We start from the raw sequence: 14,801 nt of genomic DNA, 5'->3' as shown, positions 1-14,801 counted from the left end.
AGCCAGCTTTTGCTGCAACCATTCCAAACCTTTTTCCTGAGTCAGACTGGTGAGAAAAAATCCAGTAACGGGTTAAAACACTAAACAGTGTCCAAGGACGAAGGCTCCAGCTGGCATGGAACTGTACAGCTATATATCCTTGAAGCAAAACTGTTTGAGTGTGGGGGTGCTAGTATGCTTGGAGAGCTAGAGAAGAATTTGTGTCTGTTTAAAATCCTGTCAAGTAAAGACTCTTAAACTTAAACCTATCTGTGTGGCTATCTTTCTACTGGGCTGGCAACGGGCTGGTACCTTGGCACACCTAGGATACATGCTATTAATACACCGCTGCAACATAATTCGGGGGGGGGAGATGAGCAAAGTAAAGCATACTCTATATTTAGATCATTCACCCTTGGTTTCTGTTGCGGGTAGATGGAGCTTTTATGCCCCCTAGTGGTCACCAGTTGCTAAGAAACGCTGTGCAAGCATTTGTCACTTACCATTCTGAATGGGAGTAGAGATCACCCACTTTCCTGCAATAATCAGTGTAACCTTAAATATTGTCAAATACCTTCAATCCAAAACTTGGCTATCAAAAAGTTTCAGTTTACAAAAAGTTGAAAATGCTCTCTCCCACCAAGGAAACTAAAAAAGCCCTCTACATCTCTAGGCTGAACTTGAACAGTTTGCCTACAGATAAACCAGCAGATAAGTAGGACACATGCTAGATCAACCATTACCATTACAGGAATTTGCTAGGACCAATATATGGAAATTGATTTTGAGTGTTTACAATGAAGCAAGTGAAAACAGTGAAACAGCTCTCTTCTTGCATTTATTGTAGAAAGTATGGGAAATGGTACAATAAAAAGCAAACAGAAGTTAATTGAGTAGCAGTTTAAGAGTAAATTACTTAGCCGCATATTTTTTTCTCCCAGATTGTATAATACATTTTTTGGGGGGGAAAGGCTAAGTCTCTTAACTGGTTTAAATAAACTTTAGAATGGCAGAGAACAAAGCAGTCAGGACCGCTCCAGAGTTAAATATGACTTTGAAATGGAACACCAAATACATAATCCATGACTTGGCCTAATACAAAAATACTGTGCTCAAAAACTATATATATATTTGTTCAAATGTTTCAGAAAGGCAGAAGATTATCAACACACCAAGTGGCAAGTGGCAATGTGTTAAGAAGTTCTATAGAATTAAACGATAAAAGTAAAATATTTCAAACTATGTACAATGTATTCACTACCGGACACATTTAGTACATGCCTGTGTCCTGTGTATCTACAGAGAAGTCAAATTCTAACTTCAGTTACACCTTAGCAATCCCACTGGAATAAAAAGGGCTGACTGACTATATCAAAAAGTTGGCTGAATTTTACTGCAGTCAAGGATTGGTCTAGAGTTTGCAACTGGGATTGTAATGCCTTACCTACAAAGAGAAGATGTAACAAACTGTACAACAACAAACAAAAGAGTTAATTGTATTCAGTTTGTTGAAGCTTCCTATTTAACTGAATTGCTTACTAAAAGAACTTTTCTACACATCGTGCTCATAGGAGTCATCTGAAATAGACCCCCTTTTAAGGAAAGCAAGTTTTTACATCAACTTCCCGTTGACAAAATTCTGCATTACACAGTTCACATTTTGTCAAGTATCAAAATACTAATTCTGATGGTATCTCTCAGTGTTACAAGCCTCAATAGCTCTAACTTAAAGCATATACCCTGGAAACGGCAGCAAAATCATGACTCTTATTTTTATGGCATTTTCTACACAAGCATGGCCATCATTAGACCACTGCAAGATCAAATGGTGGCTTGCATGGAGGCATCGTTGGATGAATCTGTCAAGTTCACTTTCTCTCAGTTTCTCATTTTTTCCAATCTTAAATTCAGCTCATCTGTCTTTTGTAGCATTTATACACATTTCTCCTAATATACAAATTTTGCACATAATTTTACCTGACATATTGCAAGCAATTTTCTAAAATATAAAATGCAGCTTGGTAGATTATTCTCATGCAAATATCTGCTTTTTTGAGCACAGCTTTCCATAAAATACACTTTTTTTTGTATGTAGCTTTTGCTTGCAGAGGTACATCACAAAATTCAGAGAAGTTTAAATGTAATAGGACAGCTAAATTTGCTTAGATTGTTGGTTTCGGATGTACAAATTAGGTGCATTCACATCAAAATTCTTATTTGCAAGTGTAAAGACAAACACCACAGAATTTTGGTTTTTAAATCACTCCAGCTTTTTGAATGAAGGCAATTCACACATTCAGCTGCGACTTATCAAGTGTTGTCAACTCCTGAGAAATCAAGTGGTTTGTATGCATGGGGACTATGCACTGTAGTATGGTGGGTTTCCCTTGAAAGCCCATCATTTTGAGGGCACTACTCTTTTGGAAGTTAATACCCACAATCAAATTGTTGCCTTCACACTGAAGCTCTAGTGTCTCTTTAAAACCTGCCTTAACCTTTGGTAGGGTCTTTGGTATCATCCACATTTATTGCTTATTTCAGTGTAAGATGCACTCTTGCTGCACATCTAAACCCCATAAATCCACATGTACAATCAGTGTCCCCTGATCTGTCCTCACAGTCAACAGAAACTAATAGGACAAGTACAAAATTTGCCTTAATTCAAAGGTACTTTAAAAAGTAAACTTTCCCCTATTTATGAACATAACACATTTTCAAATGTGTGATTCCTGCTTTCTTTGCAAGTCATGTCAAAGAGAGGCCTGCAATAAACAGTTCTGCAGCATTCTATACTTTTGAGCTAACATCTAATTAGATTACTTTAGTTTCTCTTCACAGGTTGTAGAACTGGCATCCTGGGGGTAAAATTCTCCCTAAATCATTGACACAACCTGAATTAGATTTAAGATCCATAAAATTGGACTTCTAAGTGTTCAAAAACTCCATTCTGCATGATCTGTGGCTACATATAAAATGTCTTCCATAACTCTAATGAACACTTACAAACTAACTTAATTGGAATTTGTTACCCTACAAAGCTTTTACAATGCTGTTGAACATAGAACCAGGTAACTCAAAGCATAATTAAAGAGATCTTGCCACTCTTCAGAACAATACAGTATTTAAACAGCAATGTGGTACCCAATCCATATTGATAGTCATGAGAATAAAAACCATGTTTATATTAATATTGTGGGAATGTGTCCATGAACAGCTGTTGTAGATATGAAAACTATCCACTATGTTACTTTTACCCACCCTATGACTACATGAACAAAGTGTTAAAATGTGTTGAGGCCCACCCACTAAGAATCCAATCCCATACAGTTTCCTGGGAGTAAGTCCTATTGAACTCAATGAGGTTTACTTCTGAGAACACATGTATAGGATTGCATTGTAAATGAATTTCACATGTTCTAGTATATGGAATTCCTTGAGCTAGTCACTTTTAGAGCAAAAGAGAGATCCATCTCAGAGGACTGCACATTCCAGAGTAGTTAAACTGGACTATAAAAGCATGCCCTCACCCTTCCAAACTCCCATGGCAACTGAGGTATCAGGCAGTATCAAAATGCTCCACTCTGGAGAAGCGTACATTGCCATTCAGCTGTCATCCCTCCACACTGATTTGCCAGCAGCATGGGGGTAACCTGCTTAGCTTCAGAGTGCTTCAGGGCACGGAGACTGATGAGATTATATTGATTTATCATCAGCAGTACACAGGCAGTTACTAAAAAATCGATTGTGTGGTTTCTTATTATTCTTTTTATTGGGGGGGCAGGTGGCTGCATGGAAAATACAGGGAATGTAATTGTTCAGGGGTTACAGAGACAAAGCAGGATGGAGCTTTTTGCTGGACTAACTTTAAAATGTTGCATCCAATAACTCCTGCAACACTCTCATTGACCTTAATTTGCAGAAAGGCATGCCTTGACCACCAACCCTTAAATCAACATTTTGTTGTTCTTTCATTGCACATGGCTACACATAGTCAAGCTGGAATAATTAACTCTAGCCTGCAAGTGAATTCAGATTCAAAGCCTCACCAGTAACAAATCTATTGTTTGTCTAGACACCCATGGTCATCTAGCCTACTAAAGCTATGTTTTTTTCTGTATGTGTGACATGATCGTCAGTTGAATTCAGGTTAGCTACTAACAGTCCATTCATATGGAAATCATATATATTGATGAATGTGCTGGCATAATTGTGATATTGGTGGGCCCACTGTGGTGATATTTTGATTGCGCAGTTGTGCTCTTATCACTTTTGGTTTACACATCAAACCACTGCTGTAGGAGACATCCACACCCATACATACATACATTTTACACAATACCACACAAAGTTTTTTTAGTCAGCTTACTGACACACATGATGATACATTCATTGGTAAGATCTCTACCATATTGGTTGCATCTGTGATGTCCTTCTCCAGAGCTGCAAAGCATATTATGCTTGGCTTTAGTGATCTAGAGCTAACAACAGTGCAGATGCTTTGGAACAGTGTACATCGATTGCATGTCCTGCACTTGAAGTGCACTGGCAAAGCAGGTTGAACTCCAGGATGATGTGTGGAGGATCTAGTCTTGGGGACAGCAGGTTGAATGCAGACATCAGTTCCTTAAATTCACAAGCTACAGTATATATAGTGGTCAAAATATTTCAAATTACTGATCCTCTGGGGATAATGGCACAAATGTTGAACAAGTGATGTTGAGTCTGCCTTGTTGATACTTCAGATCCTAAGATTTCTGCCTTAAATGGCAATTGTTTGGTGGAATATTTGAATCTGCTTTACAGATAATCCAAATGTACAGAAATCGCACATGATACAGTCCTTTCTGGAGTATGCTAGAATGAATATTTGAATGCAGTCCCATGTTAGTGTTGGTCAGTGAAGCATGCTGTGAGACTCACAGACAGGGTTTTTAGCAGAGAGAGTGAAACCTGAAGCAGAAGGGTTAAGCTGGAAGAACAGAGCGCCAGTTTGCCAAGGTCAGCAGCTGGCTGGGAAGCCTGATAAGGTGGGATGCTTGGAAAAACTCAGTGTGGGGGGAAAATCGTCTGTGAAGAGAACTGTGTCTAATGTCTTTGCCTAGTAAAGACTCTTACAAGAAACTTGCCTGGCCTGGCTTATTCCTGTTCTATGCGACTCTTGGATTCCATCCTTGTATGATCTATACACGCACACGCCAACAGGGGTTATGGGCCCAGCTTATCATACAAGGTAGCGGGTTCGAGAGCGTTGACGTGATGTTGTTGCAGAGAGAAACAAAGTGCAAGAAAGAGGCAAGTAAGAGTGGACAACATGGCTGTAAACCTGTCATCCGGGATGCCGAAGGAGAGACTGAATGCAGTAAACTACTCCAGCTGGAAATGGAGAATGAGAGCAGTTCTGATTAAAGAAGATTTGAATGATGTCGTAGAAAACCCCCCTCCGGCAGCTCCTTCAGCAGCGTGGTTGAAGAAAGACGAGAAAGCGAAGGCTTTTATTACTCTGGGGCTGTCTGATTCTCAACTGTTGCTGGTGAGTAATGAGCCGACAGCTAATCAGATGTGGGAGAAGCTAAGAGCCGCTCATGTGCAGCAAACTGCAGGGAGCAGGCTGTGTTTAGCACGGAAACTTTATCATATGCGTTTTACAGATGAAGTGACTATGACAGAGCATCTGGCTGAATTTCGTAGATTAAATGCTGAGCTGCAAGATAGAGGAGTGCATCATAGTGACATTCAGATGGTCTATATACTGTTATCTTCATTTGATCAAAAATGGGATGTCCTGGTCTCTAGTCTGGAAACTTTACCAGACGGCAACCTGAATTTGGACTTTGTAGAACAGAAACTTCAACAAGAGTGGAATAGAAGACAAGAGAATAAGAAAACAGAGTTAAAAGAGACTGTGGCTGAACAACAACAACAAAATCAAAGAAACAGGCAAGAGAATAAAATATGTTACTTTTGTGGGTCCCGTGGACATATACAGAGACATTGTTTAAAGAAGAGAAATAACAGGGACTTTGGAAGTCAGAGAACAAGCGTGAACTTTGTTACTAAGGAGGACAATAAACTCATTAACTCTAAGTGGCTCCTTGACAGCGGAGCGTCTAATTGCCTAATCACAGACTCTAGTTTATTTTACACTTCAAAGCCGGCGCAGGAGAAGCTTTATCTGGCTGACGGATCGACTCAGGACGCGATTGCAAAAGGCACGCTCAGGTTGGGTAATTTGGGAACTATATTAACAGATGTGTTATTGGTTTCTGGTTTAAAATATAACATTCTATCAGTGAGAAAATTGGCTCAAATAGGTTGTAAAATTACATTTGAAGGGGATAGATGTTTTGTGAGAAAGGATGGTGAAATATGCATGCAAGGGAAATTACAGAACCAAATGTTTATGGTTGAGTGCACTCTTGATAAACCCATGTGTGCCTGGATAGGAGTTAATAAAAATAAACATGATAATTGTTTACATGAATGGCACAGAAAATTAGCACACGCACATTTCGAAAAGGTAAAAAACACCCCAAAGCATAGTCAAGATTTGAAATTAACACATTGTGAGCATGTGGATGAGTGTGAGGTATGCTATAAAACAAAAATGACTGTGACTCCGGTAAATAAGAGCTGTGAAAGCACAACCACTGAACCCTATCAGCTCATACATGTGGATTTGGCTGGACCTTTCCAGTGCTCAAAAGGTGGAGCAAGGTTTTATTTAGTGATTGTGGATGATTTCTCCAGATTTACACATGTGTTCTTATTGAAAAAGAAAAGTGAAGCAGAAGAGAAATTAAAGGCATTTATACAGAGGACAGAGACACAATATGGGGTTGTTATCAAGAATATCAAATCAGATCAAGGTGGGGAATTTACCAGTAATTCATTTAAAACATATTTGGAAAAGAAGGGAATAATACAGAGTCTCACTGCTCCCTTCAGCCCATCCTCCAACGGAACTGCAGAGAGGAGGAACCGGTCATTGCAGGATTCAATGAGAGCCATGCTAGCAGATGCAAATATGAATAACACTTATTGGGGTGAATGTATTCTGTACACTGTTTATATTCAGAACCGTCTTATGCACAGAACAATAGGCATGTCTCCCTATGAGAAGTTGACTGGAAGAAAGCCCAGGGTGAAACACATAGAGCGTTTTGGGGCAAAATGCTGGGTACATGTTGCAAAACAGAAAAGGCATGGTAAATTAGGCTCAAGAGCTCAGGCAGGACGCGTTTTGGGATTTCAGAATTCATACTATAGAGTTTGGTTGCCTGAGAAACAACAATTAGTGTTAAGCAGAAGCATAAAGGTGATAGATAAACCTTGGAGAGACAGTCAAACAGTTATCCTAGATAGTGCAAGCAAGCAGGAAGCAGCAGATGTTCCTTTTGGGCAGCAAATTCCATTAAAAACTGCATTGACTGATCTAATACACGGTGGCAAACGTACTGTAAAAAGGCTGAGAAGTGAAGACATGGCAATGCAAGATACAGAAGTGCCAAGTACAAGTACAAGTGCAGGAACAGGTGCAGGTCCAAGTAAAATTGAGAGTGAGGAAGAAATGGAAATAGATAATGTTAGGAGATCAGAAAGAAAAACGAAAGGTCAACCACCTCAGAGATTCACATTTAATGTTACACAACAGAATAATGAGACAGATGAATATCCAGTAGAATGGGAAAAAGAAGGACCAATAGACAAAGAAACAATGGATCTCATGTGGAAGTTTTGTGTTGAGGAATGAAATATAAATGTGTTATCAAATAAAAGTGAACAAAAATAACTCTGTGAAACCTGTGTGAATAAAGAAATAAAGAAACAAGAACTGAACTGAAAATGTAAATAGAAACTGTAAGGAAACAAACTGATATGTATTGTAATGAAAAGGTAATGTTGTAGAAATGTAATAATTGTAACATGAAGTTTTGTAATCTGTGAGTCTCAGGTGGGGGCTGTTGGTCAGTGAAGCATGCTGTGAGACTCACAGACAGGGTTTTTAGCAGAGAGAGTGAAACCTGAAGCAGAAGGGTTAAGCTGTAAGAACAGAGCGCCAGTTTGCCAAGGTCAGCAGCTGGCTGGGAAGCCTGATAAGGTGGGATGCTTGGAAAAACTCAGTGTGGGGGGAAAATCGTCTGTGAAGAGAACTGTGTCTAATGTCTTTGCCTAGTAAAGACTCTTACAAGAAACTTGCCTGGCCTGGCTTATTCCTGTTCTATGCGACTCTTGGATTCCATCCTTGTATGATCTATACACGCACACGCCAACAGTTAGGGCACAATCCAACTCACCTTTCCGTAAGGAAAGTAAGGAAAGGGAGTTGGATGCTCCCATCTGTGCCAGCCTCTGCCAGCAGCAGCCCTCCACTATGGTGGAGATGTGGCTCCACCAGGAGCCTGCTGGCACTGCTGGGGCTCAAGTGAGGATGGCCAGCCCAGCAGATGGAAGACCAGCAGAAGATCCAATAATGGGGCGTTCCAGAGGCGTGGTGGGAGTGGAGCTGCAGGGGGGGACTTATGTGAGATCCTTCTCATGTTCAGAACCCTCCTCCAGGTCCCAATCCACCTTGAAACACCGCTGGCCAAAAAGAAATCCCATTCAGGCCTACAGGGAGGCCTGTTTGCTGGAGCTGGTGCTTCCTGGCTGGCTTGTGCGCACATCTCCTGATGGAGCCCACATTCATTTGAGCCAGAGGCTCCGGAGCAGAAGGATCCAGCAGAGCTTTCTGTTGGCTCCTTCTCCTCTGTCGCCTCCCCTGCTGGCTTTCTGGCAGTTGGATTGCTCTGTAAAATGCATAGCAACCTGCACATGGGAAAGCTAGCATGTCAAGGAGAAAGTTTTTGGCCTGCTCTCTCTCCTAAAATGGCAGCTGTCTACACACATGAATATATATATAATATATTCCATGGTGAAGGATTGGACCAAGTGATTTTTCTGAACAATTAGAGTGGCCTGTCCTTGGATATGGAAAAGTTAAGGAAGTTGGCCAGATAATACTTTTATTGAACAAATGTTTGATCTTTGGTATGTGTACATTACTGTACCTGTGTGAGCGTATACATGTGCTCCATGTCCAACTACCATGAATACCACATTACTAAAGAACAACTCCCAGATTATAAAAATAGAAGTGGCAATAATCTAATGACAGGGAAGCATGTTTCCATTGTCAAACTTCTTGACCTCTTTCGACAGCCCCAATGGTGAGGTCTGATAGTCCCTTTAACTTTCATGGGACAGATGGAAGTGGTTTTAGAGCTGCATTTTCAGACTGCAGTCAAATATTACACAGGTTAGTTATTCCATAATGGAGGCAAAACCAGCTCCTAAGCATTTAGGATGTTTGAGGATGTTCCTCTGGATCCTTTGGCAGGAAGCTTTGCTTGCAGAACGATAGTAGCAGCCCCCTCCGCAAAATGAAACTTTTTAGATACTGAGCAAAAATCAATGCAAAATATTGGATAGATGTGCTCATCGCTGCTGCTGGTTTGTCCTAAGAACTATTACACATGGGAAAATCATCTTTATAAACATCTGGCTACAGCCAAAGTTGAATCTGCAAAGAAATGGTTCCAGTCAAAATCTTGTTTTTGACATGCTAACGTTATTGGTTGCAGGCAGTGAGATGGTATTTCAAGATATGTTTTGTCTGTGTCTTTTCTAGAACTAATATTCTTTGACTTATTTAAGGTTATCTTTGTAAATCATAATTCCTTGAAGTGTTCTCAGCTGTTTCCATTTGTGCTTTCCGCTTTAAGACGCTGTGGTTATGCTTGTTCCAAGTCAAGTGGTCTTACGGAAAACCAGAAAGTATTATTCTTTCCAACATTCACTCATAAAAACTCTTTGCAATCATGAGCAGTTGTTTTTAAGTAGTCTTGGCTATTTCTTAGCTCTGATCTCTTTAATTCGATTTAGTTTACAATATCCAGAACAATTCTCATGTTCTGTAGCAAGCCTGGTTTTCTTCACTCACATCACTACCAACCTCACATGCTTCTCCATTCCAGTATTTCATTCGGCAGGATGACATTGAAACTTGTCTGCTAAGGGTTGATTCCATCTCATTAAAAGTGCCCCCAATAATTGCGCAGTCTTTCTTCCCTCTGTTTCCATTCCACATTGCTCTCAACTTTGAGATTTTCTTCTTCAGTCACCTGCATTTGAGCTACAATGCTTTAAGATGTTCTAAGAATCTCTGGGAAGTTCCATCTATAGATCTTCCCCAGAGACCCTAGACTGCAGAGTAAGTAACAGCTCAAGTTCATTTAGATGAAGCACTCTCATAACAGGAAAAGGCACAGATGCAATATATTCTCTCAAGATACTGTGTTTCAGCCATCTGGGGTGCAATATGGTTTTCCCTGAAAACACTGGCTTCCTTTGGAATAAGCGATATTGGATTCAGCGGCTCCTGTGGTGACCGGTGACCAGAAAGTTCCTCCATGTTTTTCAGGCTTCCATGGGCAACCTACACTGTCATTATTTACACTTATGAAAACAGACAACATAAAGAATGAAAAAGGTGCTAAATATGGTAATCTTCTAAAGTACTGGCCATTGACTGAAACGCAAAAACTATGTACAACTCAGAACCAACAGACTCCCAAAGCAATCCTAGAAACTCTCCTCTTCTGTGTCATCCTATAAAGTTGAGCAGGAAAAAACTAGACCTGCTAACTGCAGATCTGTTCTCCCTCATATAAATGAAATATTGGAAATATACAACTATGATACATCATACACAAAAAACGTTCATGTTACACTTCTGAATGCGGTGCAAAAATATATATCTTTGTTCTTTAAAATACAGCAGTGGCAAATTATACACCTATTTCGTACAGTGTCTAGCAAAACATTAAGTATCTCCAAATTACTATATATAAATATCTTCTTTGTAAACCAGCACTTCCTAATGAAGTGCTTTCTCAGTTCCGCTTGGGCTGATTGCTTTCCCCATTGATCAGGTTATTTTCTTGCTGTTCGGCTAAAGCTTGCCATTTCTGCCTGTTCTTTCTGCAGCCCTCCAGCAAAGGATAGCAGGCTTCGGACACATGCATCAGTGCCTGCAGATGGAAAAGCACATCAGACCAATCAAAAACCAAGAAATGGGATGGGGGGCTTCTCTTCTTTAGGGTTTAGCAGTTGCAAGGAATGTATTAGGAACTGAAGGCCTGGTGATACTAAGAAAACATCCAGAAAGCAGATTCCCACTATGCTCACAACTGGTAATGGACCTGGGGGGAAAAACATATTTTCTCCAACCCTCCACAAGGCTGCCCCATGCTGTTTGCAGGAAGTCTCACTGATCCCATGGCCTGCATTGGTGCCACATCATTCCAACAGTTGTGTGGAATGGGAGGAGCGAGGATAGGCCTTCTTATGTATATTAGAAGTTCTGGAACAGCTTGCCTGAGGCTGAAATGGCTGAAATGGAATAGGCTTGTAAACAGGCACTTGCTAGTCATCTGTGATAAGTAAAAATTGCTTCCAGATAACTAGGCAAGGAACACTTCACAAAAAATGTATATTAAAAATTGAATCTTTCTTTTGGGCAGCTGCTGTCCTTCAAAAGTATATGTAAGCAATTGGGAAGCCAAGATATCTTTAAAGATTTTTTTTTAAAAAAAACCAAGGCTTGTTCATATTACCTAAGAAACATAAATGGTTTCATGAAAACCTGCACTTTGCTGAATAGACCAGCATCAATTCTAATGTTGCTATCAGGGGAAAATAATGAGTGTTTGTCAATATTTTTACCTGCTTCAAATTATCCTGCATGCTGTGATATTTTGGGGGGCAGTCATTCATTTCCTTTGGATGATAGCGTGTTGGAGAATTAGTGTAACATTTGCTGTATTTACTACTGTAGAAGTAGAGTGTAGTTGGAGGAAAAGACACCCTTGCAAGGAAGAGCCTTGATGGGTAAGATCAAATGCCGATCTAGTCCACAATTCTGTTTCCCAAAGTGCTCCGTGAGAAACGTATGGGAACGCCACAAACAAGACCTAAATGCAATGGCTTGTGATCCCCAGCAATTGATATTCACATAAGAACAGCTCTGCTGGATCAGGGCAATGGCCCATCTAGTCCAGCATCCTGTTCTCACAGTGGCCAACCAGATACCTATGGAAAAGGTATACAGCCTCTCCCTCAAATCCAACTTGGTAACACACAAGCTGCATCTGAATTTCAGCTCTCTTGTGCACTGCTTCTGTCTTCCAAAACAGCCAATGGCTGATCTGTCTTTCTCTCTCTCTCTAACTCACACATACCTTATATCTGGGTTAAGCACTTATCTCAGACCTCACCCCTACACATGAACTTCACCTTACAAGGACATATCCATAGAAATAAAAGCAGAATTGGGAACCTGTGCTCCAGATATTGTTGGAGTCCAGTTCCCATCAGCCCCAGACCGTATGGCCAATGATCAGGGATGATGACAGTTGATGTCCAACAACGTCTGGATGGCCACAGGTCCTCCATTCCCTAATTGAAGGGACATTAGGCTTCCAGTTAAAGAAACACAGAGTTGTTTTGTCAAATTCCCATCCACTTTAGGCAAAACCATAGTGATAGACCCATTAGCAGTGATTTGTGAACACACAAGAGATCTTTATTATTTTATTCTGTGAGGATCCCCAAACCACTTGCTCTGCAGTCTTTTCTTTGTAACTGATGGCATATTACAAAGAATTCCCATTGAAAGATTTGCATTTTGATCACAAAATGCAGGTAGTTCTGTTTCTCCTATTTATATTGTACTGATTTTCAACAGAAAGTGTTTTTGAATTCAGCATTTATAAATGATGCAGAAGCAAACTCTCTCTCATTCTTACAGGCCACTTCATAAATGGTACCTCATAGAGCTGTAAGCAGATGGCATCAATGAATCCAACTTGCATGCTGGGGATTTTGTTTTTCTTCTCTCGGTTCATTAAATCCTAAAAATTACACAAATTCACTTTGAAGCAAGACTAGTTACACATTTTCCAAAATGTGGCTCAATTCAGCAACATTTAGCATTTTGTACACCACATAGATATATGATTATCCAATATAAAAATTGAACAGATAAATAAACATACATCCCAGTGCATGCTCATATATCATCAGTATATTAACAATGCTTAGTCAGTGTGGCCTAGATGAGGTAGGCCTGGGTTCAAATCCCAGCTAAGTCAAAGTATCACAAGGTAGCTAAGGGCAAATCACTTTCTCTAAGCGTTAATTCTTCTTACATACAACCCCCCTGTTACAACAGCTCCACTGGCTGCCAATTTGTTTCCGGTCACAATTCAAAGTGCTGGTTTTGACCTACAAAGCCCTATACGGCTCAGGTCCAGGTTATTTGACAGATCGTATCTCCCTACATGAATCGGTCTGGGATTTGAGATCTTCAGGTGAGGCCCTTCTTGTGCTCCCCACACCTTCGCAAGTACATATGACGTGGACATGAGATAGGGCCTTTTTGGTGGCCACCCCTAGGTTGTGGAACTCCCTTCCGACTGAGGTGTGATTAGCTCCCTCCTTGCCGTCCTTCCGGCGACAAGTAAAGACTGTTTTATTTCAACTGGCATTTGGGATAGAGAATGACCAGGATTAAGTGTCATAGGATTGGTGACTATATTATATGATTTTATTACTTTAAATTGTCCGCTGTTTTTAACGTATGTTTTATGGTTTTAATTTTTCTCATAGTTTAATTCTTTTTTAATTGTATACTTCTGTATGTTTTAATGGTGTTGTTTTTAGTTGTAAACCACTCTGAGTCCCATTGGAAAAAGGGCGGGGTAGAAATGATGTTTATTATTATTTATTATTATTACTGTAAAATGGGAATTTCAGTTATCTACCACATATGATTGCTGTGAGGATACAACTATTCATTTCAGGGCAGCAAACAACAAGCAATAAAACACAAAGAACATCTTTAAAAACACCTTTAACAAAATCTTCAAAACATCTTTAAAAACAATTCCAATACAGATACAGACTGGGATAATAAACCCATTGAAAGTAATGAACCTAAGTTAGTCATGTTGATTAACTTTGGTGGATCTACTCTGAGTAAGACTAGCACTGCAAACCAACCAATGGTTGTTCTACTTACTGTTGGTTCTATGTTGAGTTCTTTTCTCTCCTTATCTCCTTGGTCAAAGAATTCCGCAGCTACAAGTTCAGCTATCTGTGTGTTTAAAAAAGAGAAGTTCTCAGCCCCTTTGCTAGTTTGTTAAATAATATTTTATAATACTATATAATACTAATATAAAACATAACATATAAATAGATATAATAAATGGGCAATTATTATATCAAAAATGGCCAGAAAATATGACATTAACAGTGCTCAGGAATCTAAAATAAATTTACATCAACAGAAGTTCTAGCAACATTTTACACAATAACTAAGGGCACAATCCAAATCCTCATCCCTTGCTGGTGAGACTTTGCAGCCACAGTGGAAGAGGAAGAGAAGATGATTTGGGCCTGATCCCTGCACCAGCACCACACTGGCACAGTGATCGGTCCAGATGCTGTTGCATGCTGGCAGCGACACTGGCTCAAGATCTAGCTCCTCTTCTGCTGGCCCCCACCAGCAGGGATACTGCCAGAGGTCCTCCTGCCCATCTGTTCTGCAGGCATGGAGGGGAGCCTGGTTTGGACTGCTCTTCCTCTCAAATTGAAATTAATACACTGTTTAGAACATTTTGCCTAACATTCTCATATGTTTATGTAGATTTCAATATCTAACAAAAGGATATTAGTTTTCAAAGGATTCTTCCTCTGTTTTTTTAACTCACCCATAACCTTTT

General features: G+C 40.0%; 1 protein-coding gene across 4 annotated transcripts in view; it reads right to left on the bottom strand.

Moving 5' to 3' along the window:
- Positions 1-811: 811 nt before the first annotated feature.
- The window catches only part of PDE5A (phosphodiesterase 5A), a 108,921-nt gene continuing 94,931 nt past the window's right edge, over positions 812-14,801 (bottom strand). For all 4 annotated transcript variants that reach the window (XM_061585225.1, XM_061585226.1, XM_061585227.1 and 1 more), the window contains 3 exons: positions 14,099-14,173; positions 12,846-12,929; positions 812-11,048 (listed from right to left, as the gene is read on the bottom strand). In XM_061585225.1, coding sequence (XP_061441209.1) covers positions 10,911-11,048; positions 12,846-12,929; positions 14,099-14,173 — 297 coding nt within the window. In that variant the 3' untranslated portion in view covers positions 812-10,910. The remainder of the gene's footprint in view (positions 11,049-12,845; positions 12,930-14,098; positions 14,174-14,801) is intronic.

The sequence above is a fragment of the Rhineura floridana genome, chromosome 9 (genome assembly GCF_030035675.1).
Source record: "Rhineura floridana isolate rRhiFlo1 chromosome 9, rRhiFlo1.hap2, whole genome shotgun sequence".
Taxonomy (NCBI): Eukaryota; Metazoa; Chordata; class Lepidosauria; order Squamata; family Rhineuridae; genus Rhineura; species Rhineura floridana.
Note: the sequence above shows the minus strand (reverse complement) of the source record. Positions and strands in the feature narration are given on the sequence as shown.